General features: G+C 42.5%; 1 protein-coding gene across 1 annotated transcript; it reads right to left on the bottom strand.

Moving 5' to 3' along the window:
• Positions 1-17,637: 17,637 nt before the first annotated feature.
• Positions 17,638-25,545, bottom strand: LOC106023743. Its single transcript, XM_034294935.1, has 12 exons — positions 24,877-25,545; positions 20,863-21,062; positions 20,683-20,779; positions 19,961-20,064; positions 19,800-19,868; positions 19,593-19,652; positions 19,461-19,496; positions 19,317-19,376; positions 18,928-18,972; positions 18,549-18,772; positions 18,054-18,213; positions 17,638-17,783 (listed from the first exon to the last, which is right to left on the bottom strand). The coding sequence occupies exons 1-12, from the start codon at positions 24,906-24,908 to the stop codon at positions 17,638-17,640; spliced, it is 1,233 nt and encodes a 410-aa protein (XP_034150826.1). The 5' UTR covers positions 24,909-25,545.
• Between the last annotated feature and the right edge of the window lie 905 nt (positions 25,546-26,450).

Here is a 26,450-nt window from a genome sequence, read left to right as displayed (position 1 = left end):
GAACCTTCACACAGCTTTAAATATATCAGGAGGATGTGATCATTGGTTGGTTACTCATTCACGGCAGGTCCCCTGTACCACTCCGACGCCTTCTCCCACTTGCACGGTCTGCTGCCCCTTTCAGGTATCTGGTGACCTGGTTCTGGACAGCCTCGTCAGTGGCATCCTGGGTGGAAGGATTCTTCCTTATGGCTCCTGTAATAAAATAATCAGATAGTGTCCGACATGATTTAGAGAAAAATAGTTTAGGGTCATAGTAAACCCTAAACTATGACCACACTTCAGATTTAGTTGGCTGAAAAATCCGCCTACCTCCATGTTTTCCCAAAAAACATAACCCATATTGCACGCTACTGTTGATAGTGGACAGTATTTGCCTTGTTTTTCAAACCGCAGTAATCAAAAGCGGTTTAAATGATCATTCAAATTTGAACGTGTAATACTAACCGTCCAGAATTTCACTGTGGTTAATAGTGAAATCGGTAACTGTTTCATTCCTAGTCAACCCACAATCTTCCTTTTGCGTACATATAACACGGGTTCACACTTCACAATTTCGTGCCATGCATACGCCAAAGTCCTTTTTTGTGTGCAGTTGAGACGCGATCTCCTGCCATTAATAATTATGGTGAGTTTTACCTTTACCCTTTGACGTACTTTCTAGAAAAAAGGAAATCTTCAGGTTTTTAACGATTCGTCAATCTTCGGGAAATCAGAGCCTCGATGATGGTGATGTCAAATAGGTTTAAGTTGGTGCGTGTCAACGAAACTAATTTATTCAGCATAATTATTAATTGGAGATTGCGTCTCAACTGCACGCAAAAAAGGACTTTGGCGTACGAATAGCACGTAATTGTGAAGTGTGAACCCGTGTTATATGTACGCAAAAGGAAGATAGAACCATGCAGGTGTTGAAGTCTAACACTTCCCTGATTTGGTTTGTTGGAAAGGAGAATAAAACACCAGGAGTCAGGTCAATTATCATACCGCATATTCCGTTTATTACAAAAGCTTTTGGAGACAAGGGTCGCCGCACAATGTCTAAGGATCAACATTCAAAACATCATTTTTATACTTCTACTACACCCAAAAAGTGCCATTGGCCCAATCCCAGTTCTATTCCTTATAGGATAACTGCAAGTATCCCCTTGCCCCCCTTGTGGTTTCTGTGTTGTCTGTCTGACTATGTGTGTGTGTCTCTGACCTGTGTCCTGTTTCTCACAAGACAGACATACTAAATCTTTCTCTCCCCGGCAACCGCTTGAACAGGGTTTCCTATTCTCCTACTTGCTCCTTCAGTTTCAGCTCATATTACAAACAATTAATATTCTACTTCATTGGTTACAACAGCTTACAACAGTTCACTAACTCATACAATCACTACATCTACACAGGTTAGCTACGTAGCAATGTGGGTACACAAAGATGCACACGAGGAACCCAGAAACTGAATTGTAACTACAGGTTGAGGTAGTCCAGGATAAAGTTACACAAAGAAACACGATTCAGCTAGTTAGATAACGTTACCGTACCTGTTAAACTCTTGATAGGCGAAAAAGCACAAAAATCCAAACTTGAGGACAAATGAATAAATACAAAAAAATACGCTACCTAACATGTTGAGATATAAAGAAACACATGGGTTAGGTATGGAATCTCAGGCCAGCGCTGGTTTTATTCACGTTATTCACACTTACTATAACTCATATCCCCGCCTTTGGTTTAGAACTAATTGTCCAATTCGAAGCATATAGCTTATACCTTACACTATTTGAAACAGAGTCGTTCATTTTTACCAAGTCTCTAAAATGGCTTTTACTAGCTAGCTAACGTTCTTGTCTTTGTGAACTAAGATGGCTCTTTCCTTGTTTTGGGTAACATTGCGTGCAAATCACATTCGCTACAGCGCCATCTACAGACACGGCGGTTTTTAAACAGAGTAAAGAAACCTTTGTTCAAAAACCTAATTAGGTAGGCAAAGGGGAGAGATGGCTTTTCCTAACCTGTGTGTAGAAGGACAAAAAATGTCAGGCATCTAGACTCACCAAAACAAGCAATTGTGGTTCATGAATGTTTACATGTCCACACAAAGGTAATCAAGTCGCTTATAGGTGGCTACTTTATGTATCAATACAACTTGGCTTCTTGGCTGATGTGCACCAATCCATGCATGTTGTACGACAGTTGTTCTTGTCCATAAAGTTTGCTGCAGTGGTCAACAAAAACAACCAAGAGGCTGTGGGCATAGTCCACATGATCTGCACACAGGGACACACTCAACAGAATAGTCATGGCAACTGCTAGAAGCATGAAATTGTTGTACAGTGCAGTTGATACAAGCTCATTCAGGCTGACTGGTCCAGAGTAGAGAAGGAACTGTATGAATTCAGTAGCTTTCCAGCACTCAACTTCATCCATTGGCCTTGGCTTTCTGTTAAATTCACATGTAACATGAGCTCTGAGGGTCAAAAGATCCTGGGATATCTCCTTTACTACAGAGGGTGCCAATCGTCTAGCCAGCGGTCCCTTTAGCCACAGATGCAACAACTTCCTGGTCACTCCTAGGCATACCAGATACATGTAATCCAGTGGAAACTGTGACACCATGCCAACCTCCAGCAAAGCAAGTGGTGTTTCTCCACACAGATGGCTGTTTTCAGAGAGATCATCTGGGACTGCATTGTCAGATCTCAGGATTGCTTTCATTTGAGGGAAAGTCATTCTGTTCAGATAGTACTCCCATTGTTGAGTGCACTTATCACATCCATAGTATCCACTGTGGCCCTTTACGCTTTTCACAAGTGCACACGCTGGGGTGTCACATATGAAAGGCAGCCATGTCCCTTCAAACTCAATTCCTTCATGTTGCAGTCATTGTGCTTCTGCAACAAAGGGATCCAAAAACTGGAGACTGTTATGCTTCTTGTTCCCAAAGTAAATCCTGTCAGTACAGGACTCACATCCTACATGGTCAGTCGTTGCCTGTGCCACAGGAGCTGTTTTTTGCCCATCCATTGAATCAATATTCTCTTCAATTCTACTGTCAGTGTTCACACTAGGGGAGTCGTTTGGAACAGCACCTGACACCTTCTTTAATATTCTCCTCCTTTTACTCCAGTAACTCCGACATCACTAGACAGTCGTATATCTGTATAAAAACAAACATGTTAATAATGTCATCAAACATACATGATGGCTGTGTGTAGAAGTAGTAAATGAATGGGGACAAACACACTATACAATTTAAAACATTTCTCAACCAACCAATTAAAAATAGTTGTTTTAAAGTCGAGGGTTGAAATCGGTTAAAAAATCGAAAGATCATAGTGCATTTTGTCCCCAAAAACAGCTGCTTTACTTGGATTGGTTCACCTGCCCTATCCAATATGAATGATAAAGATGACGTCACTAACAGAGTAGCCAAGGAATATTGCTTATATAGCTAATGTTAGCTAAATGTTTAGATTGCAAAAAAAAACAGCCAATCGATTCTTCATTGAACTACATTTAGCGAACTAGAAAGCACCAACAAAAACACAATCAGGTAAAACCATACAATAAGCGGTACTTACATGAGGTCACAAACAGTAGATGGTAGATTCTGTATAAAACGCAATGTGCTTCTGCTGGAAGAAAATGACGATACTACACACAAGCAGCTTTATGGGCACAGCAGGTCATAGCGCACGCCCTCTCTTCGGCGGCTAGCCGCCAGCGTAACGCATTTGGGCTGCTGGTGGAAAGCCGGCAGAGATGCAAATTGAGATCACGAGAAAAGCGGCAAAAGCTGGTGGCCTGCGGCTGTACGACATTTTAGCCGCCAGCGGGCTGCCAGCGGGCTGCCAGCGATTGCTCACTGGGACGTTTCAAATTGGTCAAACTATACAACATATTGTTCTGTTCATGCCTTTCACTCGTCAAACTTTAATTTTGTTAGCCTCCAATTTCATGAAGGCTAACGAAAGTTATAGCCCCAACCCAATAAAGTAACAACATGAGCGGGTCGGGGAAACGATACTAGCTGTGCTGATACTCTGAACAGAAAATGAACCAGTCATAAACATGAAGACGCGGCGTAGAGCCCACTGTGAAAGAATAGTGTGGAGTAGGGCTTTCTGTTAAGGAGAGGAAGAGGATCCATTCATTCATCGTTCATCTTCTTCTGCTTATTCGGTGCCGGGTCGCGGAGACAGCAGTCTAAGCAGAGATGCCCAGACACTTCCTCTAGCTCTTCTGGGGGGACACCGAGGCGTTCCCAGGCCAGCCGGGAGACATAGTCCCTCCAGCGTGTCCTAGGTCTTCCCCGGGGTCTCCTCCCGGTGGGAGGGTCTCCTTCCCGGGAAGGCGTTCAGGAGGCATCCGGAACAGATGCCCAAGCCACCTCAGCTGACCCCTCTCGATGTGGAGGAGCAGCGGCAAGCCACCCTTTTCCGACTGAGGACCATGGCCTCGGATTTGGAGGTACTGATTTTCATCCCGACCGCTTCACACTCGGCTGCAAACCGTCCCAGTGCATGCTGAAGGTCCTGGTTTGAAGGAGCCAACACGACAACATCATCCGCAAAGAGCAGAAATCGTGTGGTCCCCAAACCTGACACCCTCCGGCCCCTGGCTGCACCTAGAAATTCTGTCCATAAATATTACGAACAGAACCGGCGACAAAGGGCAGCCCTGCCAGAGTCCAACATGCACCGGGAACAAGTCTGACTTACTGCCGGCAATGCGAACCAAGCTCTTGCTTCGGTCGTACAGGGACCTGACAGCCCTTAGCAAAGGACCCAGGACCCCATACTCCCGAAGTACCCTCCACAGGATGCCGCGAGGGACACAGTCGAATGCCTTCTCCAAATCCACAAAACACAGTTGGATTGGTTGGGCAAACTCCCATGAACCCTCCATCACCCTGTAGAGGGTATAGAGCTGGTCCAGTGTTCCACGGCCCGGACGAAAACCACACTGTTCCTCCTGAATCCGAGGTTCTACTATTGGCCATATTCTCCTCTCCAGTACCCTGGCAAAGACTTTACCGGGGAGGCTGAGAATTGTGATCCCCCTGTAGTTGGAACACACCCTCCAGTCCCCCTTCTTAAAAAGAGGGACCACCACCTCGGTCTGCCATCCCAGAGGCACTGTCCCCGACCACCACGCAATGCTGCAGAGGCGTGTCAACCAAGACAGCCCCACAACATCCAGAGACTTGAGGTACTCAGGGCGGATCTCATGCACCCCCGGTGCCTTGCGACCGAGGAGTTTCTTGACTAACTCAGTGACTTCAGCCCGGGTGATGGACGAGTCCACCTCTGAGCCCTCAGCCTCTGCTTCCTCAATGGAAGACGTGACGGCGGGATTGAGGAGAAGTACTCCTTCCACCGCCCAACGACATCCCCAGTTGATGTCAACAGCTGCCCACCGCCACTGTAAACAGCGTTGGTAGGGCACTGTTTCCCTCTCCTGAGGCACCGGACGGCTTGCCAGAATCTCTTCGAGGCCAGCCGGTAGTCCTTCTCCATGGCCTCACCAAACTCCTCCCAGGCCCGAGTTTTTGCCTCCACAACCACCCGGGCTGCAGTCCGCTTGGCCTGCCGGTACCCGTCAGCTGCCTCAGGAGTCCCACAAGCCAACCAGGCCTGATAAGACTCCTTCTTTAGCTTGACGGCATCCCTTACTTCCAGTGTCCACCACCGGGCTCGGGGATTGCCGCCCTTACGGCCACAGCTCCGAGCGGCTGCTTCGACAATGGAGGTGGAGAACATGGTCCACTCGGACTCAATATCTCCCTCGGGATCCAGTCGAAGCTCTGCCGGAGGTGGGAGTTAAAGATCTGACAGGAGACTCGGCCAGACATTCCCAGCAGACCCTTACAGTACGCTTGGGTCTGCTGAGTCTGTCCAGTTTCCGCCACCGCCATCGGATCCAACTCACCATCAGGTGGTGATCAGTTGACAGCTCCGCCCCTCTCTTTACCCGAGTGTCCAAGACATACGGCCGCAGGTCAGATGAAACGACAACAAAGTCGATCATCGACCTACGTCCTAGGGTGTCCTGGTGCCACGTGCACTGATGGACAGACACCCTTATGCTTGAACATGGTGTTCGTTATGGACAAACTGTGACTAGCACAGAAGTCCAATAACTGAACACCACTCGGGTTCAGATCAGGGGGGCCGTTCCTCCTAATCACGGACCTCCAGGTGTCACTGTCGTTGCCACCAGTAGAACGATGGAGTCCCCAGTCGGAGCACTTTCCAGCACCCCTCCCAGAGACTCCAAAAAGGTCGGGTACTCCGGCCCGTAGGCACAAACAACAGTGAGAGACCTATCCCGACCTGTAGGTGCAGGGAAACTACTCTCTCATTCACCGGGGTAAACTCCAACACATGGCGGCAGAGCTGGGGGCCTATAAGCAAACCCACACCAGCCCGCCGCCTCTCACCATGGGCAACTCCAGAGTGGTGAAGAGTCCATCCTCTCTCAAGGAGTGTGGTTCCAGAGCCCAAGCCGTGCGTAGAGGTGATCCCGACTATCTCTAGTCGGAACCTCTCAACCTCACGCACAATCTCAGGCTCCTTCCCCGCCAGCGAGGTGACGTTCCACATGCCTAGAACTAGTGTCCAGGGATCGGGTTGTCGAGGCCCCCGCCTTCGACTGCCGCCCGATCCTCTACGCACCGACCCCTTATGGTCCCTCCTGCAGGTGGTGAGCCCACGGAAAGGGGGCCCCACGTCGCTCCTTCGGGCTGAGCCCGGCTGGACCCCGTGGGGAAAGGCCCGGCCACCAGGCGCTCGCATACCAGCCCCAACCCCGGGCCTGGCTCCAGGGTGGGGCCCAGGCTGCACCATACCAGGCGACGTCACGGTCCTCAAAATGATTATCATCATTAAAGGGTTTTTTAACCGCTCTTAGTCTGACCCGTCGCCCAGGACCTGTTTGCCTTGGGAGACCCTACCAGGGGCATATAGCCCCAGACAACATAGCTCCTAGGGTCACTCGGGTACTCAAACCCCTCCACCACGTTAAGTTGGCAGTTCATGGAGGGGGGAAGAGGATTGATTAATAAAATGAACCCAGAGTACAATGAGATAGAGACTAGGGATGATTTGGTGCCGACAATAAGTAATCTTCTGTTGTTTGGGAATATTTCGAGTTCCAGAGAGATGTCACAAACTAATGTAGGCCTAATATTAAAAACCAGTATGAGGGTGGTTAGAACAACACACGTCATCACAACAAATCCATAAAAGATGTGTGGAAAACAAGTCTCCCCTAGGGGTTGGGTGGGTGCTAAACCAGGAATGTATTGTGATCCTATTAATTTTATTTTATTTTTTATTTATCCTTTATTTTACCAGGGGATGTCCCATTGAGATAATCAAATCTCTTTTACAAGGGAGCCCTGGGGCAACAGTTACACAAATTACACAGAATCACAGAAACAGTCACAATAACAAAATTAATTTACAAAACATATTAAATTATTAAAAATAACATAAAGGGGTTATTTAAAATATGCGCATTGTTCAGATTTAGATTGCCTAAGTAATTGTTTAAAATGTTCAAGTGGGATAAAAACAGAAAGCTTCAAAACTTTTTGGAGCACATTCCAACACCAAGGAGCAACATAACTAAAAGCAGTCTTACCAAATTCAGTTGTTACACGTGGGATATTCAGAGTCAGAATGTTATTGGAGCGGAGATTGTAAATGGAATGTTTCCTGGTTAACAATCTAATAAGATAGCTGGGTAAAATACCATTGATAGCTTTATAAATAAAAATGTGCCAATGGAACCATCTACGCAGACCTAAAGAGCTAAAACCAGTCGCCTCATAAAGATGACAATGATGAGTGCGTGTCTTGGCATTAGTAATAAACCGTAATGCACCATGGTAGACTGTGTCAAGTGCATGCAGCATGGTAGAGGCAGCATGCATATAAATAACATCCCCATAGTCCAAGACTGGTAAGAAACTGGCACTGATCAATTTCTTCCTAGCTTGAAGAGTAAAACAGGATTTATTTCTAAAATAAAAGCCAAGCTTTACTCTCAGCTTTCTTACTAATTTATCAATATGAACTTTGAAGGTTAGTTTTTCATCAATCCACATACCAAGATATTTATAAGATGAAACATTTTCAACACACTTCCCATCCAGTGTGGAAATGGCTAGGGCGGTTGATACGGGTACTATGCGAGACTTTGTGAACTGCATCACCTTTGTTTTACCAATATTTAATACCAGTCTAAGTTCAATGAAGGCGGCCTGTAATAAATTAAAAGACTGCTGTAGTGATTAATAAGCTAGAGCTAGGGTGGGTGCAGAACAATATAGTACGGTGTCGTCTGCATAGAGGTGTATTTTGCCATTATCTGCTACAGAAGGGATAGTGTTTATGTAAATGGTAAACAGGACCGGACCAAGAATAGACCCTTGAGGGACATCTTGCCGGACCCCCAGTGGGGCAGAACTATGCCCATCGACAACTACAGTTTGTGTTCTGTTGGCGAGATAGTTTCTGAACCAATCAACTGCCTTAGTCCCCAAGCCAATGTCCCGGAGCCTCTTGAGCAGGATACAGTGATCAACTGTGTCAAAGGCTTTTGACAAGTCAATAAACAGGGCAGAACAGCTCATCTTATGATCGAGGTCACAGATGATGTCATCAAGCACCTTAGTAGCTGCTGTAATGGTACTATGCTTAGCCCTAAAGCCTGACTGTTCTGGGCAAAGTATGTTATGATTTTGTAGGAAGTCTTTAAGTTGGGTATTTACTAAAGACTCTAGGACCTTAACAAGTACAGACAATTTAGAGATTGGCCGGTAATTATCGAGAATGGATGGGTCCCCCCCTTTCAGCAGGGGCAGCACGTGGGCTGATTTCCAAACATCTGGTATGTCATTTGAAGACAGGGACAAGTTAAAAATATATGTAATAGGTTCCACTATGATATGTGCAGATAGTTTCAATAAAGCAGGATCTAGGCCATCAGGGCCAGCTGATTTCCTAGTGTCAATTTCCTTAAGAGCCTTAAGCACTGCAGACGAGGGAATGGATTCAAAATCAAAACCTTCACTGACCAGAGAAGCAGGTGAATTGTGTTGGAGGGGTGAGGAGACATAGCAGTGTAAGATCTCTTCAGGATATGATTGTTCAAATATATCCCCTGCCTTAATAAAATGATCATTGAAAGCATTAACAATATCATTCTTGTTAAAGATCTGTTGGGTATCTTTAACTATATGCTTGGGGAGAACTACATGCTAATAATTTATTACTGTGATACCTTTGATGCATTACATAGGAAGCTGGATCATCTTCACGGTTATATAAAATAATTAGCAAAAGTTCTTATAAAGACAGATTATATCTTTCATATTTTGTTCATCTCCTAAAAAAAGGAATTTCATGAATAAGATTGCAATACTAAGTTTAGAGGTAAAACTGATTTTGTCGCGTGGTTTGTAGTGTCGCCGACTACTGAATTGGATGACCCTGGTTCAAATCCAGAAAATCCTCAGGTTTTTCTTAAAAAAACAACTATGTTTATTGTTGTTCAAATAAGGCCTAATTTACTGCAAAAAGAATAGAAATGGGAATGAAACCCATCTCACTACGGAAAGCGTTGTCAGGGGATATTAGGATTTGGTCAGGACAGACAAACACTTCAATGGCTACACGATTCTCTCGTCTTTTCACTTTACACAAAACTCAGTTATCGTCACCTATGTTGATAGATACTGTATCAATGTTATTCACGAATGGCTAATTAGCTGTTAAAACTTTGCGGGCAACAACCTTCAGTAGCTACGTTATGGGAAGCCTAAAATGAAACTGTTAACTGCTATATTTGTGACTATTTCTTGTGGATTTTGTCTTAGGATTACTTCAAGATAGTCAAACACTTCGCTGGCTACATGATTCTCTCTCCTTTTCACTTGAGGAAAAAGTCAATTTTCATCACCTATATTTATATAGTAGTTATTGTATCAATGTCATTCACGAATGGCTAATAAGCTTTTAAAATGGCCAGTGGCAAAAGTCAGCTCATAGATACTATACTTAATAAGAAACGTTACTCAGTTTAACACAATGGCTAATGGTGTCTAACCAAATATTCAAACTCGGCGTGATGTTAATGCATGACAAAACTATACAGTCACTGACAAAAGTCTTGTCGCTTGTGTACAAATTGACCTGAAGTGCCGCTGAAATATATTTCTAATCAGGATGTTTTTACAAGAAATGGCTCATTTTAATCCCAACAGCTTTTGTAATAATGTTTCAGTGCAAAACGAAACAGTCAAAAAGTATTCAAATATTCACCGCAAGACAACTGCTTGAGAGGACCGTTTGTTGGCTCGAAAATCCAAGGCCAGCCCTTTTTCCACTGCAGCAGAGCTCCACGAGACCTGATCACCTGAAGTCCCTGTATCAACCAGAACAGTTTGTCGGATTCTGTCTCGAAATGGCCTCCATGGTCGAATCAGTGCCCAGAAGCCAGCACTAAACAAAAGACAATTGAAAAACCGTGTGGCATTTGCCAAGGCCCACAGCCTGCTAAAAGGATGGATGCTGGAAAAGTGGAAGAAGGTGGATTTTTCAGATGAATCTTCTGTTGAATTACACCACAGTCACCGCAGATATTGCAGGAGACCTACTGGAGAACCCAGAAAACAGTGAAGTTTGGTGGCGGAAAAATCATGGTCTGGGGTTACATCCAGTATGGGGGTGTGCGAGAGATCTACAGGGTGGAAGGCAACATCAATAGTCTAAAATACCAAGAAATTTTAGCTACTTCTTATATTCCCAACCATAAAAGAGGCCAAATTCTGCAGCAGGATGGTGCTCCATCGCATACTTCCATCTCCACATCAAAGTTCCCCAAGGCAAAGAAGATCAAGATGCTCCAGGATTGGCCAGCCCAGTCACCAGACATGAACATCATTGAGCATATGTGGGGTAGGATGAAAGAGGAAGCATGGAAGACGAAACCAAAGAATATTGATGAACTCTGGGAGGCATGCAAGACTGCTTTCTTTGCTATTCCTGATGACTTCATCAATAAATTGTATGAATCCTTGCCAAACCGCAAGAATGCAGTCCTTCAAGCTCATGGAAGTCATACAAGATATTAAATTTGGATCTCACAGCACCATTACTTAATTTGCTGACATATTTTTGTATTTGCAGTACACTTCTTCAATTTCTGTATAGGCGACAAAACTTTTGTCTTGCCAAAATTTGACCTTTCTGTCTTGATTAAATGATAAATCTTCTTTCAGTGAAACGAATTTATTTCAGTGCATTAAACATCATTTGGGAGGGTTTTAGCTTTTCATATGAGCTATTTCTAACACCAATTGAGTAATTAAAAGTCAGGTTAATAGCAGATGTTTCTACAAAATAGATAAGCAACAAGACTTTTGTCAGGGACTGTATAATGTCAAGAGGCTATACTGACACCTTCAGAACTACGTGGCATTGACTCAACAAGATGCTGAAAGTATTCTTTAGAAACGTTGGCCCATATTGATAGGATAGCATCTTGCAGTTGATGGAGATTTGTGGGATGCACATCCAGGGCACGAAGCTCCCGTTCCACCACATCCCAAAGATGCTCTATTGGGTTGAGATCTGATGACTGTGGGGGCCATTTCAGTACAGTGAACTCATTGTCATGTTCAAGAAACCAATTTGAAATTATTCGAGCTTTGTGACATGGTACATTACCCTGTTGGAAGTAGCCATCAGAAGATGGGTACATGGTGGTCCTAAAGGGATGGACATGGTCAAAAACAATGCTCAGGTAGGCCGTGGCATTTAAACAATGCCCAATTGGCACTAAGGGGCCTAAAGTGTGCCAAGAAAACATCCCCCACACCATTACACCACCACCACCAGCCTGCACAGTGGTAACAAGGCATGATGGATCCATGTTCTCATTCTGTTTACGCCAAATTCTGACTCTACCATCTGAATGTCTCAACAGAAATCGAGACTCATCAGACCAGGCAACATTCTTCCAGTCTTCAACTGTCCAATTTTGGTGAGCTTGTGCAAATTGTAGCCTCTTTTTCCTATTTGTAGTGGAGATGAGTGGTACCCGGTGGGGTCTTCTGCTGTTGTAGCCCATCCGCCTCAAGTTTGTGCGTGTTGTGGCTTCACAAATGCTTTGCTGCATACCTTGGTTGTAACGAGTGGTTATTTCAGTCAAAGTTCCTCTTCTATCAGCTTGAATCAGTCGGCCCATTCTCCTCTGACCTCTAGCATCAACAAGGCATTTTCGCCCACAGGACTGCCGCATACTGGATGTTTTTCCCTTTTCACACCATTCTTTGTAAACCCTAGAAATGGTTGTGCGTGAAAATCCCAGTAACTGAGCAGATTGTGAAATACTCAGACCGGCCTGTCTGGCACCAAAAACCATGCCACGCTCAAAATTGCTTAAATCACCTTTCTTTCCCATTCTGACATTCAGTTTGGAGTTCAGGAGATTGTCTTGACCAGGACCACACCCCTAAATGCACTGAAGCAACTTCCATGTGATTGGTTAATTAGATAATTGCATTAATGAGAAATTGAACAGGTGTTCCTAATAATCCTTTAGGTGAGTGTATAACCAATGGCTACTCAAAGAAAAACTGATCATGGCAGGCATATTGAGTATGACTGTGCATGTGTATGTATGCATGTGTCTGTATTATAACTGCACTCAGCAGCTTTCGAAGCCACCAGTGTCTCATTCTTGACTGTAACCAAAACATTTAAAACTATTTTTAGAGACACTTCAGTCTTCAAATTAATATTTTTCAGTTGTATATCAAACAATATGAATCCTGAAAAAAAATGCAATTAAATGGTATTGAACCTAATGTTATATCTTGACAAAAGATATTGAATGAAATCACATGGACTCTGAGATAAAGTTGTAACGTTAGTTAACTCTTCTTCCTCCATTAGTACATTAGTAATGATGTTACATCCATACATGACATGTAGCATCGAACTGTGTGTCAAACCAGGATGTCCCCAAACTGACCAATGGCGAACATCAGTTGGTGTAACTTAATATTCAGTGGGCGTAACTTAATATTCAGAAACCCCCATATTAAGGAACGCCCCCAGCGGTCTACAGTGAATACCTTATTGGAATCGTTTACCAATTTATGTAATGTTCTAGCTAACTATTTGACCCGTTAGCTTGCTACTTACAGTTTATGTTAAGTTTTTGTTGGTTGTGCACAAAAATAATTAAATAATGTGTTTCAGTGTTGTACAACATTACATTTTAATGCCACGATATGGTGTAACTTGTTAACACATAAGGACACTGTTTTGGAATAACTGTTCTGTAGTATTCTCTATTAGGTTTGTGGCCTCTCTATTATTGTGTTTGTGTCTTCTATATCTATATCCGGAGGCTCTCAACAGATTCAGTGGTCAGTTTAGTTTCCCCACAGCCGATTGTATATGAATTTGACCCTGTCTGATCATCATAGTCAACACGTTTCAATCATCACAGATTAACGCCAATCGATCGACTTTACATGTGCATATACGTTTCTAAATTACTTGCGCAGTGATTAGCACTAACTGCCGGACACTATTATTATACACTGCTCAAAAAAATAAAGGGAACACAAAATCATCACAGTATAACAGCAAGTAAATAAAACTTCATGGGATATCAATCTGTCCAGTCAGGGAGCATAAGCGATTGTGAATCAATGTCACCTGTTCTGGTGCAAATGAAAATCAAAATAGGTGCACTGCAGAGGCAACAGCCATACAACTCCTAAAAATGTAATGGTTTTGCAGGGGGTGGCCACAGACAATTGCTCTCTCCTTATCCTTCCTGACTGATTCTTGTCTAGTTTTGCATTTTGCTAGTGTCCTTGTCACTACTGGTAGCATGAGGCGGTACCTGCAGCCCATTCAGGTTGCACAGGTAGTCCAGCTCCTCTAGGATGGCACATCCAAACGTGCCATCACGAGAAGGTTTGCTGTGTCTCCCAGTACAGTCTCAAGAGCATAGAAGAGATACCAGGATATTCCACAAGGAGTGCTGGACAGGGCTGTAGAAGGGGCATTAACCCAGCAGCAGGACTGGTATTTGCTCCTTTGTGCGAGGAGGAACAGGAGGAGCACTGCCAGAGCCCTACAAAATGACTTCCAGGAGGCTACTGGTGTGCATGTTTCTGACCAAACTGTCAGAAATGCATCCAGACAGTTAGAAACAGACCCATGAGGGTGGCATCAGGGCCCAGCACCATGCAGCTCAATTGGCTTTTGCCAGAGAACACCAGAATTGTCCGGTCCACCACTGGCGCCCAGTTCTCTTCACAGATTAACGCAGGTTCACACTGAGCACATGTAACAGATGTGAAAGACTCTGGAGACGCCGTAGTGAACGTTATGCTGCCTGCAACATCATCCAGCATGACCGGTTTGGCAGTGGGTCAGTCATGGTCTAGGGAGGCATATCACTGGAGGGTTACACAGACCTCTATGTGCAATCCAATGGTAACCTGACTACTGTTAGGTACTGTGATGGCAATTTCATCGATCAGAACTCTTAAAGAAGGAAGTACAGAGACAAAATTCTCTTGGCACAATTGAACCATTTATTATTTGCAAATAAGAGAGACGCATCAAATGCTTACAAACATAATCATCCGAGGAGTCTCTAACTTAATACATGAACAATCCGTATTTATAACAGTTAAAAGGGGTGTGGTAAGTTGTTGCCCATCTGTCTCGTGTCATATAGGTTTTTACCCAAAGGGCGGGCTGTCCCCCCCACCTTATCCTTCCTGCCATAATGTTTACTCTTGTGTTTACCTAAAGGGGCCAAGTGACCTTACTTCCCCCCAAGGACCACATTCCTAAGGAACAGAAGACCGACACACTTCTTTGTCTAGGCAGGAGGACATGGTCCAAATACCTAATAATCCTCTGATATTATACAGACATGTGTGTCACAATCAAAGTAAAGATCTACATACCAGCCAAAGGAAAGACAGACATTTCTCAAATGTTAGTTCAAAATTTCCATAACAGTACCGGGATGAAATCCTCAGACCCATCATCAGACCGTAAGCTGGTGCAGTGGGCCCTGGATTCCCCCTGGTGCAGGAAATTGCCCGGCCTCATGTGGCCAGAGTGTGTAGGCAGTTCCTGGATGATGTAAATATTGATGCCATTGACTGGCCCTCATGTTCCCCAGACCTGAATTCAATTGTTAACCTCTGGGACGTTATGTATCGGTGCATCCGATGCCACCAAGTAGCACCACAGACTGTCCAGGAGCTCACTGATGCCTTTATCCAGGTCTGGGTGGAGATCCCCCAGGACACCATCCACCGTCTGATCAGGAGCATTCCTAGATGTTGTCGGAAGTGCATACAGGCACGTGGGGCCATACACACTACTGAGTCACATTATGAGTTGCCGTGATTTTAACTGTTTACTTAGATTTTCGGTGTGAGTTCGAATCCAGCCCTCAATCGGCCCTTTTGGTTTCCATTGACCGTTGTTACGTTCAAGTCAAGTTCGAGTTCAGTTCACTTTGTTCTCAACGAATTACACAATATCCAGGAAAGATTTAGATATTTAATAAATGTCCTTTATCGAGACTCAATGTGTGATTAAGTGTTCCCTTATTTTTTGAGCACTTTTGAGTATTTATGATCAACAATCAAATGATTAATTACTTAGAAACTAGTTGCTATGAATAAATGTGCCATCAGTTGTCTTCTTATGAATTACTTGATGCAACTTATTGTATCTTCATTACCAAACACCAAGTAATTAAATTAGGATACAATTATGAGCGAACTGTTAGTTAAACATTAAACCGTTGGTTACTTTAAAACGTTACTTAATCTGGGCGATCACATGGATGGTTGAATATTCGATTTATCGCATAAATATTTCAGATTTATCACATAACTCGTTAGGCAGAGAAAAGCTATTGCAATAAAAAAAATTCTACTTGATCAAGTAAGTCTGTGTACTGGTGAAGGGATAGATCAAATAGGCCAATAGATGGAAGGTTTGCCAAGTGATTCCATGCTCCCTTTTAAAAGTATTTCAGTATTGTTAAAATATAAAAATACAAAAGTTTATATTGATACATGGCTGCTGTATATTGCAGTTTATTTTGATACAGGTAAAAGCTATTTGGTATTTTATTTAAAAATACGCTTTGATGTATCTAAATCTCTGACTACGGCACCAACTCTTCATAACGAGTTACAAACATGCCGATTAACCCACGTCACAATGCTGTACTAGCCCATAGAGTCAACGACGTTTCAATGCACCGTAGGAAATGCCTTTACATTTCCTTCAACAAACTGGCTACTAAATATCTTATCGTTGTTCTCCTGAGCTTTCTAGCACGATCAAAAGCAAATCCTTTTCTACTCGTGGTTACAAATATTTCTTCATTCAATCAATCAATTAATCAAATGTATTTATAAAGCCCTTTTTACATCACCACTTGTCTAAGTCCTTTTACAAAACACTCAGCTTGAAACCCTCGTAAGCAAGCAACAACAATGTTGAAGCACAGTGGCTATAAAAAACTCCCTAAGCGGGCCCAACATTTTTCTTCTGAAAAAGTGTAAAACCTTATTACATCCTAATTCTGTATTGTTATTTGTCTAATTACATCAATTTTAAGCCGCATTCATCGTAACATTTTAGTTAACCAATTCAATAAATGTTTTTGTTGTTTGCTTAATGGATGACTGGTAATTTTTGGTAGTTTGTTAGTAGGTTTGAAATCGAGCGTATGATGCGCACATTCATGTACTAACAAAACTGTGTGGTCAGTTATTGCTTAGCTTTTATTATCCACGGGCCAGTAGGCACATAAAGTGTAGTACCCACCAATGGAGCAAGTGAGCTCAATTCATAATTTTCAGTCACGTGGTTGCTCTGACAGCCTGGCGGGCAAAATATTACTGAAACATGCTTACAAGGCGAATTCTAGGCGAATTGCACAATGGAACTGCAACTATCTAGCATTTTGAAGTATAACTAGTCAAATTTGTGGAGTTGTCGATGGAGGGCAATGTTACGCAGCAATGTTCTTGGTAGGCTCCCCTTTTCGCGGCTATCTAGCCTCACAAGTATGGAATATCAAATGTGAATAATCCGTGCAAATTTGTTGTTGCATATTGAGAGCCGTGGTTGCAACCCAGATAGCAAAGAGCTGGCGGGGCACAGGTGGACCAGCGGCGGCAGAGTTTGCGGCCCGCCGGCGGTTAAAGCTGGCGGTGCGCTAGCGTTTTGCTCATCGTTTAACGAGCGGTCCACCGGCGGGTGAGCAGCGTTTTAGACAGTGGTCCGCTGGTAATCCGACGGACTCCCGCTGTTGTTCCAGTCGGTCCACCAGCTGCATATAGGCGATATCTTAGACCTACAGGCCTAGGCTTATTCTAATTTTCATAAATAAAATAATAACTTAATTTTGAAACTAATTTTGAAAATTGGTTAAAAATGACCTTCAAATATAATACAAAGCACATTTGAGTTAATTTTTAAATTAAAAATGTAATAAAGTTCTAAGAAAAAAGTCAAACAATTTTTCAAAGTGAATTTTTTTTTTTTATTGTTTTATTGTAACTTTTCAATTCTCTGCTCTGGGCTCCCCCTGCCTCTGGCGCTGTCTTCTTCCCCCCTCTCGGTCTGATGCCCCCTTTAGGAATCGGCTCACTTCTTTCTGGAGAGCCTCTTCGGTTGTCTCCCTTGTTGCAGGGTTCTTCCTTACCGCTCCTAAGTGAGAAGATTATAGACGTTAGCCCTTGGACCGTAGTGTCAAGCGGCTTAGAGTACAATTTAATGCTGAGAATTTGTTCAATTTAGTCCTACTTTAAAGTTTAGTCCTACTTTTAAAGTTGTTTATCAAATGTATAACTCCTACATTTCCAGATACATGCGTCCTCTCAAGCTATCTAGTCTGAGGCTGCAAGTAGCAGGGGGCTGCTGTCCCCCAATTCATATGATTGATTTCACAGAGAGAGATCAGTTTGGACTTTAACTTACTGTGGATGACTCTCTTCAGGTGGAGGTTGTTGAAGGACACCTTCTGTCCCGACCCTGTCCAGTTCATCCCGATGGTGAGGTTGTTAGTGAAAAGGCTCTGAAATATTCTTTTTACGGAGTCCTTTAGGTTCCTGCCTCCTCTTGAGGCTAAGTAAGCAACCTGTAGAATAAAAAATTGTCAGTTCTGTAATTTGTACAGGAAAGTGCAACTTTTTGTTGGCAGCATGCCAGGTTAACTAAAGTATGTTAAACTAAGAATCTGATGTTTTTGTTACAATCGAAAGTAGTCTGCTGATTAGTTTGCTGAAACTAAATCACACTTAACCAATTGCTATCTCCATGATTTTATGATAAGCCAATGGCAAAGTTATTGCCTGTCTCCCCATCTTGTCTTCAAGCTCTTCAAAGGGCCTCTTCAAAGAGAGGGATATGCAGATTTCACACACTGCATTAGGTATAAGGGTATCTAAAATAAAACAGATTTTTTTAAATTACCAATTTCTCTGTTAATTCCAGATTTTGTCCAAGCTCTCTCTCAATGTCCTCCAGCATGCTTCTATCCTCCAGAGGAAGGATGACGTCTGATGGGATGGACATGTCCACGTTGGTTCCAGCTGTCAGGCTCTGTAATATGGCTGTGTTTAAAGAAACCTGCTGTTTCACATCCCTCAGTTCTTCGGCCAACTCCCTCAGATGCTGCAGTATTAATCTGTAGAAGTCTAAAAATACAACAAAGATAAACACTTTATGCTGTGATACATGACCTCTGATGATAATGTTTGACATTTCCAATGAAGCTGCATCTTAATACAATTCATATCAACTCTGGACACCAATGATTCTGTTAATGATGTAATGATGAATTTGTATTTACTTTCAGGATGCTGAAAAGCAGGCCCCAATGATGAGCATCCATAGCCTGCTTAAAATCATAACAAACATCATATTTCCATAAGAATACAGTGATTTTTGGTGCGAGGACAAGTAAAGAGGATTGCAAGAATTACGTAACAGTCTTGATCCAGGAATTTTAGTGCATTAATAGTCTGGCAGTACGACTGAATTTGTACCATTTGGCCTATTTGGTCCTTTATAAAAATTATTATTATACTGAAGAGAGCAACTTTGACTAGCATTTAGCACTGTCTGTGGGGAACCTATATCCTCCTTGTCATTGTATATTATTATAGAGAGACATACATTAGATTTCTTATTTATATATCTATGATGCTGAATGCTGGATACACAAGACAACACAGTTACCTCCAGATTGGTGACCTGAAGTGGTCATGGGGGTTGGAGGGGCATGGAACTGGACTGAATCTGTTTTAATGAAAGAAAAAGGGTTTACTATGTGTTGGAGGAGGAAACCATTGCCATTTTGACTTGAATTTGCACTGTACTTGCCCTGAGATGTCGGGTCTGTGGAGAACCTATATCCTCCTTGTCATTGTATATTATTATAGAGAGACATACATTAGATTTCTTATTTATATATCTTTGATGCTGAATGCTGGATACACAAGACAACACAGTTACCTCCAGATTGGTGACCTGAAGTGGTCATGGGGGTTGGAGGGGCATGGAACTGGACTGAATCTGTTTCAATGAAAGAAAAAGGTTTAGATTTTCTTTCCATTTATAGTGACAGATGACCAGGCATTTTTGTGGGTGTGAGTTCAGATTGTGTTTTTTTAAGCAGGGTAATTTTGAGTTGTTATCTGGCAGTTGATATCTGGCAGTTACCTTCAGATTGGTCAGTGGCTTTTTTAAAGTTCAAGCCCAGGGGTTGGGCAGAAGGAAGTTGTTTTGATTCTGTTAAATAATTACAGTAAATGGCTGATTACACACTTTGTTACATATAGAAATAGTAGAACAGTCATATACAAAAACATTTTTCAACTTGCTCTTTTTTGGGGGGCCATCAAATCTTGTTGGTTTCGGTGCACAGGGAAACCGCCCAACCTCTTCTTCCTCATCATCGCAATCCAAGTGATATTTCAAATTCTTCCTATGAATAATATTGGAATTAAATTATTATAGGACAAACAATTGATCACAAGAAAGAGACAGGGTATCATTCTTCAATTTTTCTTTTCTCATGGAAAAGAAAAAAGATATTGTACATGCTTCTGCATTTTTAATGATTTTATCCTACACACACATATACATATATATATATATATATATATATATATATATATATATATATATATATATATATGTGTGTGTGTGTGTATTTATTAGAAAAACCCATAAGCATGAACAACGGATCTCTCTCTTCCCACACTCTCTCCCCCCCTCTCTCCCTTTCTCTCTCCCACCCTCTCCCTCTCTCACCCCCCTCTCTCTCCCTTTCTCTCTCCCACCCTCTCCCTCTCTCACCCCCCTCTCTCTCCCTCCCTCTCTCTCTCCCTCTCTCAACCCCCTCTCCCTCTCTCCCGCTCTCTCTCCCCCACTCTCATTACACAAACAAAAAACAAAATCATCTAGTTTGTGTTTGCCTATTCTATCTAACCGAATAATTTGAATATAATAAATATGAAGGGCATATGTAATCAGTAAAAGTACTTTGATAAAAGGGTAAAAGGAGCAGCATCAGGAAGATTTGTATTCAATGAATGCCTACTTTCTCTGTGGCTTCTTATCCCCATCCTCCGGCTCAGTGTCCAGGCTTTCACCTTTTTTTGCCCGAATGTAAAAGGCATGGGCTTTTGTATAGTTATCTAAAACCAATAAATAACATGTACATTGTAAGAATATTATATTTTTATAATGTGATTGTATGAAGAAGAATAGCTGTATTCACCTTTTCTTTTCTTTATGATGATGGGATGGTTAGTCCAGGTACACAGGTCAGGTGTCTCCTGATTTATTGATGCCTTTCTAATTCTATCTGTGTTTGGGTAGGGAGGCCAGTAGCAGGTTTTGCCTGTGCACCAGGTCTGGGGGACAACAGCTGTGAAGTTGTTTTCCTCTGGGAACTCAACAACAAAATACATATTTAACCTGCAAAAAAAATAAACTATTTATTCCCTATAGAATTAAGTAAAGATTTTCAAAATGGTTATATTTTATTATCATGTTATTTATTACCAACACGTACTATTAAGTAGCTAGCTAGTGACAAAAATTGTCACAGTGGCATGTCCAATACAAATCGGGAGAGTGTAGTTGCCGTTGACTTTTATTTAGGGCTGGAAAATGATGGAGATGGTTTGCAGAGCAAGGCTGGTGGCTGGATGCAAAAGGTTGTTGGGGACAACTTGGGAGATTGTAGGCTGCTGGCAGTGCAGGAGGGACTTGGGTAGGGGCGCTTTGATGGTTCGGGTTGCTAGATGGGGCCTGCCTGCCCTGGTGTGTAGTGTGGATGTAGATGGGGCCCTGGTGTGTAGTGTGGATGTAGATGGGGCCCTGGTGTGTAGTGTGGATGTAGATGGGGCCCTGGTGTGTAGTGTGGATGTAGATGGGGCCCTGGTGTATAGTGTGGATGACCATACTAAATTATTCTCCAGCCAACCAGAAAAAAAAGGCAGGGATAAAGGACGGCACCGAGAAATACAGAAATACATCATCCCTCAAACCGGACAGGTGGAAAATGTCCATGTTTGATGATAACAAGGGGTAAGAGTAAATATCTGCCTTGTTCCTAAATGTTTTGTAAGCTATAAAAGAGTGTCCGTGGTTATCCATTAGGATGTTCAGCACACGGACCACCTCCATGTTCTTCAGTTGCACGTTATCATTACCATTTAAAAGTTGCACTGAGAAATGGCGGAAGTTAATTTTCTTGTACTGTTTTACTCTGGATGCTGTTGCTGGAACAGGGCCATTACTGTGTGCCATTTCACATGAAAACTTCTCGTCCTTGGTGGCCTGTATTGCTCTGCGTTCATTCTCAGAAAGGCGGCGCATCACCTGCTCAAGAGGCTGGTTAGGTTTGCGGACCATTTGATATATCTCCATAGGGATGCGACCTTTCAAACAAACTGGCCCCGTGTAGAGTAAGAATGACCTAAATTCTGTTGCCTTCCACCTTTCATACTCGGAAAGGGGTCTGGGTTTTCCGGTTGAACTTGGATGGCATTTGAGGTGCATACTTTGTTAGCTCTGAAGATATTTCCCTCACTGTTGCTGGTCCTAATCTGGTTCTGAGAGGTCCTTTCACCCAGAAATACACTAACTTCTTAGTGACACCCAAACACACAAGGTGCATGTAGTCTAAGGGAAACTGTGTCACCAGGCCTATCGAAAGCAAGGATAATGGGGTTTCCCCACAGTAATGCTGGTCTTCTTCTCCATCGATAAACACATCTTGGTCACATCTCGGAGCTGCTGTACCTTGAGGAAACGTTATCCGCCCCATATAATGCACCCCCCTTGCCTAGCACTTATGGCAACAGTGGAAGCCACTGTGTCCTTTTGCATTTCTTACAAATGCACGGGCTGGGGCATCGCACAAAATCGCAGAAATTGCCACAGACAGGTGTTTGTCTTGATAATGAATGCCTTCGGCTACAAGCTGAAGAGGTTCCTCAACGAAATCATGGAGAAAATCAAGATTCTCTGGTTTCTTCTTGCCAAAAAATATCCCAATTACAAATGGTGACTTATTCGATTGGTACTCATTTTCATAGTTTTCTATGAGACCTAAAATAGGCCAAAACTGTGCATTGGAACTTTTATGTAATGGAAGACCATCAATGTTAATTTGCAGCGTCACCTTCTCCGGCACACCCAGGTTTTCAGAGTTGGCAAGTTGATTTAAGAGCCCATGTTTCATTCCTGAGTGGAAATAAATTCCCTTAGAGACGTGTTTTGTAGTCAGATTGGTTTTTGTTCCAAACAACGTTCTTGGATCTTTTGGTAGTTCAGGGAGTATTCTGGAGAGAATATTTAGGAGTTCAGCCAATGTTGAGTGTGGGACTTGTTTTTTAACTGCCCAGTTAGAGAGAAGCACTTTAAAATCTTCCTTTTCTACACTGTCCTTCGAGCTGTCCCGTGGTTCTTCCCCACTGCTTTTTTCAAATTCCACCTCAGTATCATCTGCCACTTTATCAAAATCTGATTCATCTTGAGGGGAAGTCTCTGCCAGTTCAGCAAAATTTAACAAGGGATGAAAACCTTCTTCCCTCTCTTCCTCCCTCTCCACAGGTCCTGACACTATTTTGTTTAAATCCTGATCCACCCCTTGCTGAATTCTCCGACGTTTACTCCAGTAACTAGACATCTCATTACAAAATAAAAAACTTTTTATTATAAAACTTTTTATTATTACCTGGTGATTTTATTCCAGCCACATCAAGATAGGTCCAGTATGGGAGAAGATCGACCAGTCCAACGGACAGGAATGTCCCATATGGGAAAAGACAGAAGAAGTACCATTACCATTAGTACAATTACCAGGTATAGGCAGAAGTGGGACATTTCAAAAAGGCTTCACCATATTGGTGAATTGCACAAGGATGTATAACTTGTTAATTTATTGTGAACTGTACTATTAAACGAAAATGGACTCCAGATCCGGAACTTGGCGACTCTTATCCTGTACCTATTGGGACATGTATCTACATCATTTGACAGATAAGGTTTTCTGTCGGAATAAGTATAAAACATAAGAGTTTGACCAAAAAAGTGTTCAAAAAGAAAGTGTTGATGCAGTGTGCACATTATGAGAATAGAAGGTGAGTATGAGGGACAGTTAAAGAGAGTATGGTACTCAGAAGATTAGTGTGAACATATTAGTTTTAGCGTATTGTATATTTACTTGAAGGCTACGGGGCTAGTTGGTCGGATATCGGTCTGTCGTGTCTCTGACCCAGACTCCAGTACAGTAGGTGGCGTTAATGCACAATTGAACTAAAGTTGGATGCTACCTGCCACTAAACACCAATGAAGAAAAAAGAAGAAAAATACAAACATGCAGCCGAATTTGTCTGGTGCTTCTCCTTTGTCAAGCTCTAAAGGAATCCGTTTGTTTCCTCATACTAAAAGTTGAGTTTTGCAAGATTATGATTTGGCCAAGCATTTTAGATGATTATCTGGTGGCTAACACCAACTGACCTTTGTCATAGCGCTGACGTTAGCAACGTTAGCTCTTTGACGTTAGTTAGCACTGTGCTATAACCGACTAGCTAGCCAGTTATCAACGGTTTAAAACCCTTAAGAACGCTAGTTGGCGTAAGTCAAGACTCGACTCTACGTTAAGTTTTTTTGTTTTTAACACTGGATGTAAGTTTTTCTGAAAGAATCCAGTAAATATTTGTACCTTAGAATACTTCCGTGTTGTAAATGGGAGTAAAAACTGGAAAAACTGAATTTAGCAAAATAAAGCTAGCTGTGGTAGCTAGCAATTCGACCCTCAACACTAAAATATACAATCTATATAAACCAATAACTCATTTGACATATACAGCTATTTACAAAATTATTAGTTGATTTCAATTATTTTACTTAATAAATATCTCTATATACTCTCGTTCTGAAGATGCTTCGACGGTTTCCAATGGTAAAAAGCTCACTTAACAAACAGTTTTCATCCGTTGGAGATTGTGCTCGAGCGAACACTATAAATGCTCGATAAACTATATTGTGCTCGAGACACTATGCTGATCTCTCAAATGAACCATTAATTCAACCCCTGATTACACTGTTTATTTGGGAAGTTGCAATAAGGATTTATTTTATTCATGGTTAGATTGTTTATTCATGACATGGCTAGATTGTTTCAGGCTACTGGAAGTACAGTTATTGTTGTTGGCGTTGTGGTAACTGTTATTCACCTTGTGTCAAACAGATGACTACATCTAGCTTTGGTACTTACCTCCCAGAGATCTGCTGTCCTGCTGGTCTCATCTTCGCTGAGGACCACTTTGAGGTAAGAACTCCTCATCCGTTGTTGTAAAGATCAGATATATTTTCTCCACTTTATCTTGATCTCCTGTTGTGCCTCTTGTGAGCCAATCAAAGACTTGCTGATTTGACATCAAAATTAAGGTTACAATTGCAGAGAAGGCATATTGATCTACACAATATCATACATCTTGTGCGTTTACATTTTACACACTTCTGTGGGTGCTGCTTACTTTTCAAAGTGTTGATGGGGAGGGGTTCACCACTCTGTGAAAGACTGCACAGACAAATAGGGTGACAATTGTTTATCAGTGGACAGTGCACAAGTCAGCATCCCTGATGGTTTGGGGGTGCATTAGTGCACATGGCATGGGTGACTGGGTCTTCTGTGAAGGCACCATAAATGCTGAACAATACATACAGGTTTTGGAGTAGTGATATGCACAGACTGTTTACTTGCATGCATTTTCCAGACTTATTGAATAGCCTACAGGTTGTGATCATGGATGCATAATAAGCGGTTATGGTAGGATGAGGGACCCATTCCAGAGTTTAGACATCCAATCCCTAGCATGCACTAGGTTGACCTACTCTTGTTTCTATGTGGGTCACATTTTCGAAAATATTGTTTCTAACAATCTTATTTTTTGTCTGTAGCTCATTCTCAGTTAATTTCTCCCCGTTTCTCCCTGTCTCTAGGTGCTCCTACGAGGGCCAGGTGGATGTTTGTGTGGTGGACTCTCCTCATACTCAGAAATGGGTGTGGGACTTTGCCCACAGCTGCTATGTCTGAAAGGTCCCTTTCCCCTGTGAAAGTATCTGCTTAGAAAAGCATGGGACAAGAGGAAAGGACAGGAGAGGAATCTCCTGATGTTGTTAGATTTGCGGACCATCTTCAGTTGTCACAGAAAGTACTTGAATGGTCGAGCATGAGGTGTTATCCAGAACACCATATGTTCGAGGATCATCACAGAGGTGGAGTAGGCCATGCATGTTATGTGTAATGTTTTCTGCCGTACAGTTTCCTAAAGTTGTGTAATACAAATAAACCTAGCAGGCTGTCAGGGTAGTGGACGTTCAGAGAGAAACTCTCCAGAAGATGGTCATGGCTGCACATAGGAGCATGACGTTTTGATATCTTCACAGCAACCTGAACGTCGTCTTGATGACCACATCTTGGTCACATCTCGGAGCTGCTGTACCTTAAAGGAACTTTATCCACACCAAATAATGCACCTCCCTCGATGAAACATGCTGGAAGCCACTGTGACCTTTTGTTTTTCTTATAAATGCATGGACTGGGTCCTCACACACAATAGCAGAAAGGTGTGTGTCACATTACTGAATGTGAAAGCATTCAGTAATAATGAATGCTTTCTGTTTCCAGCTGAAGATCTTAATGAAATAATGTAGAAAATGAAAATAATAGCCCCAATATTAAAAAGTTAACAAAGATTCTGCACCTTTCAAATAGGTACCTCCATTACCCCCTTGGGAAGGATTGTAATTGGTTGCATTTATACATTTTGGTGTGTATTTCATTTC

This window comes from Esox lucius, chromosome 11 (genome assembly GCF_011004845.1).
Source record: "Esox lucius isolate fEsoLuc1 chromosome 11, fEsoLuc1.pri, whole genome shotgun sequence".
NCBI classification, from domain to species: Eukaryota; Metazoa; Chordata; class Actinopteri; order Esociformes; family Esocidae; genus Esox; species Esox lucius.
The sequence above is the reverse complement of the archived record's forward strand: the minus strand, read 5'-3'. Positions and strand labels throughout refer to the sequence as shown.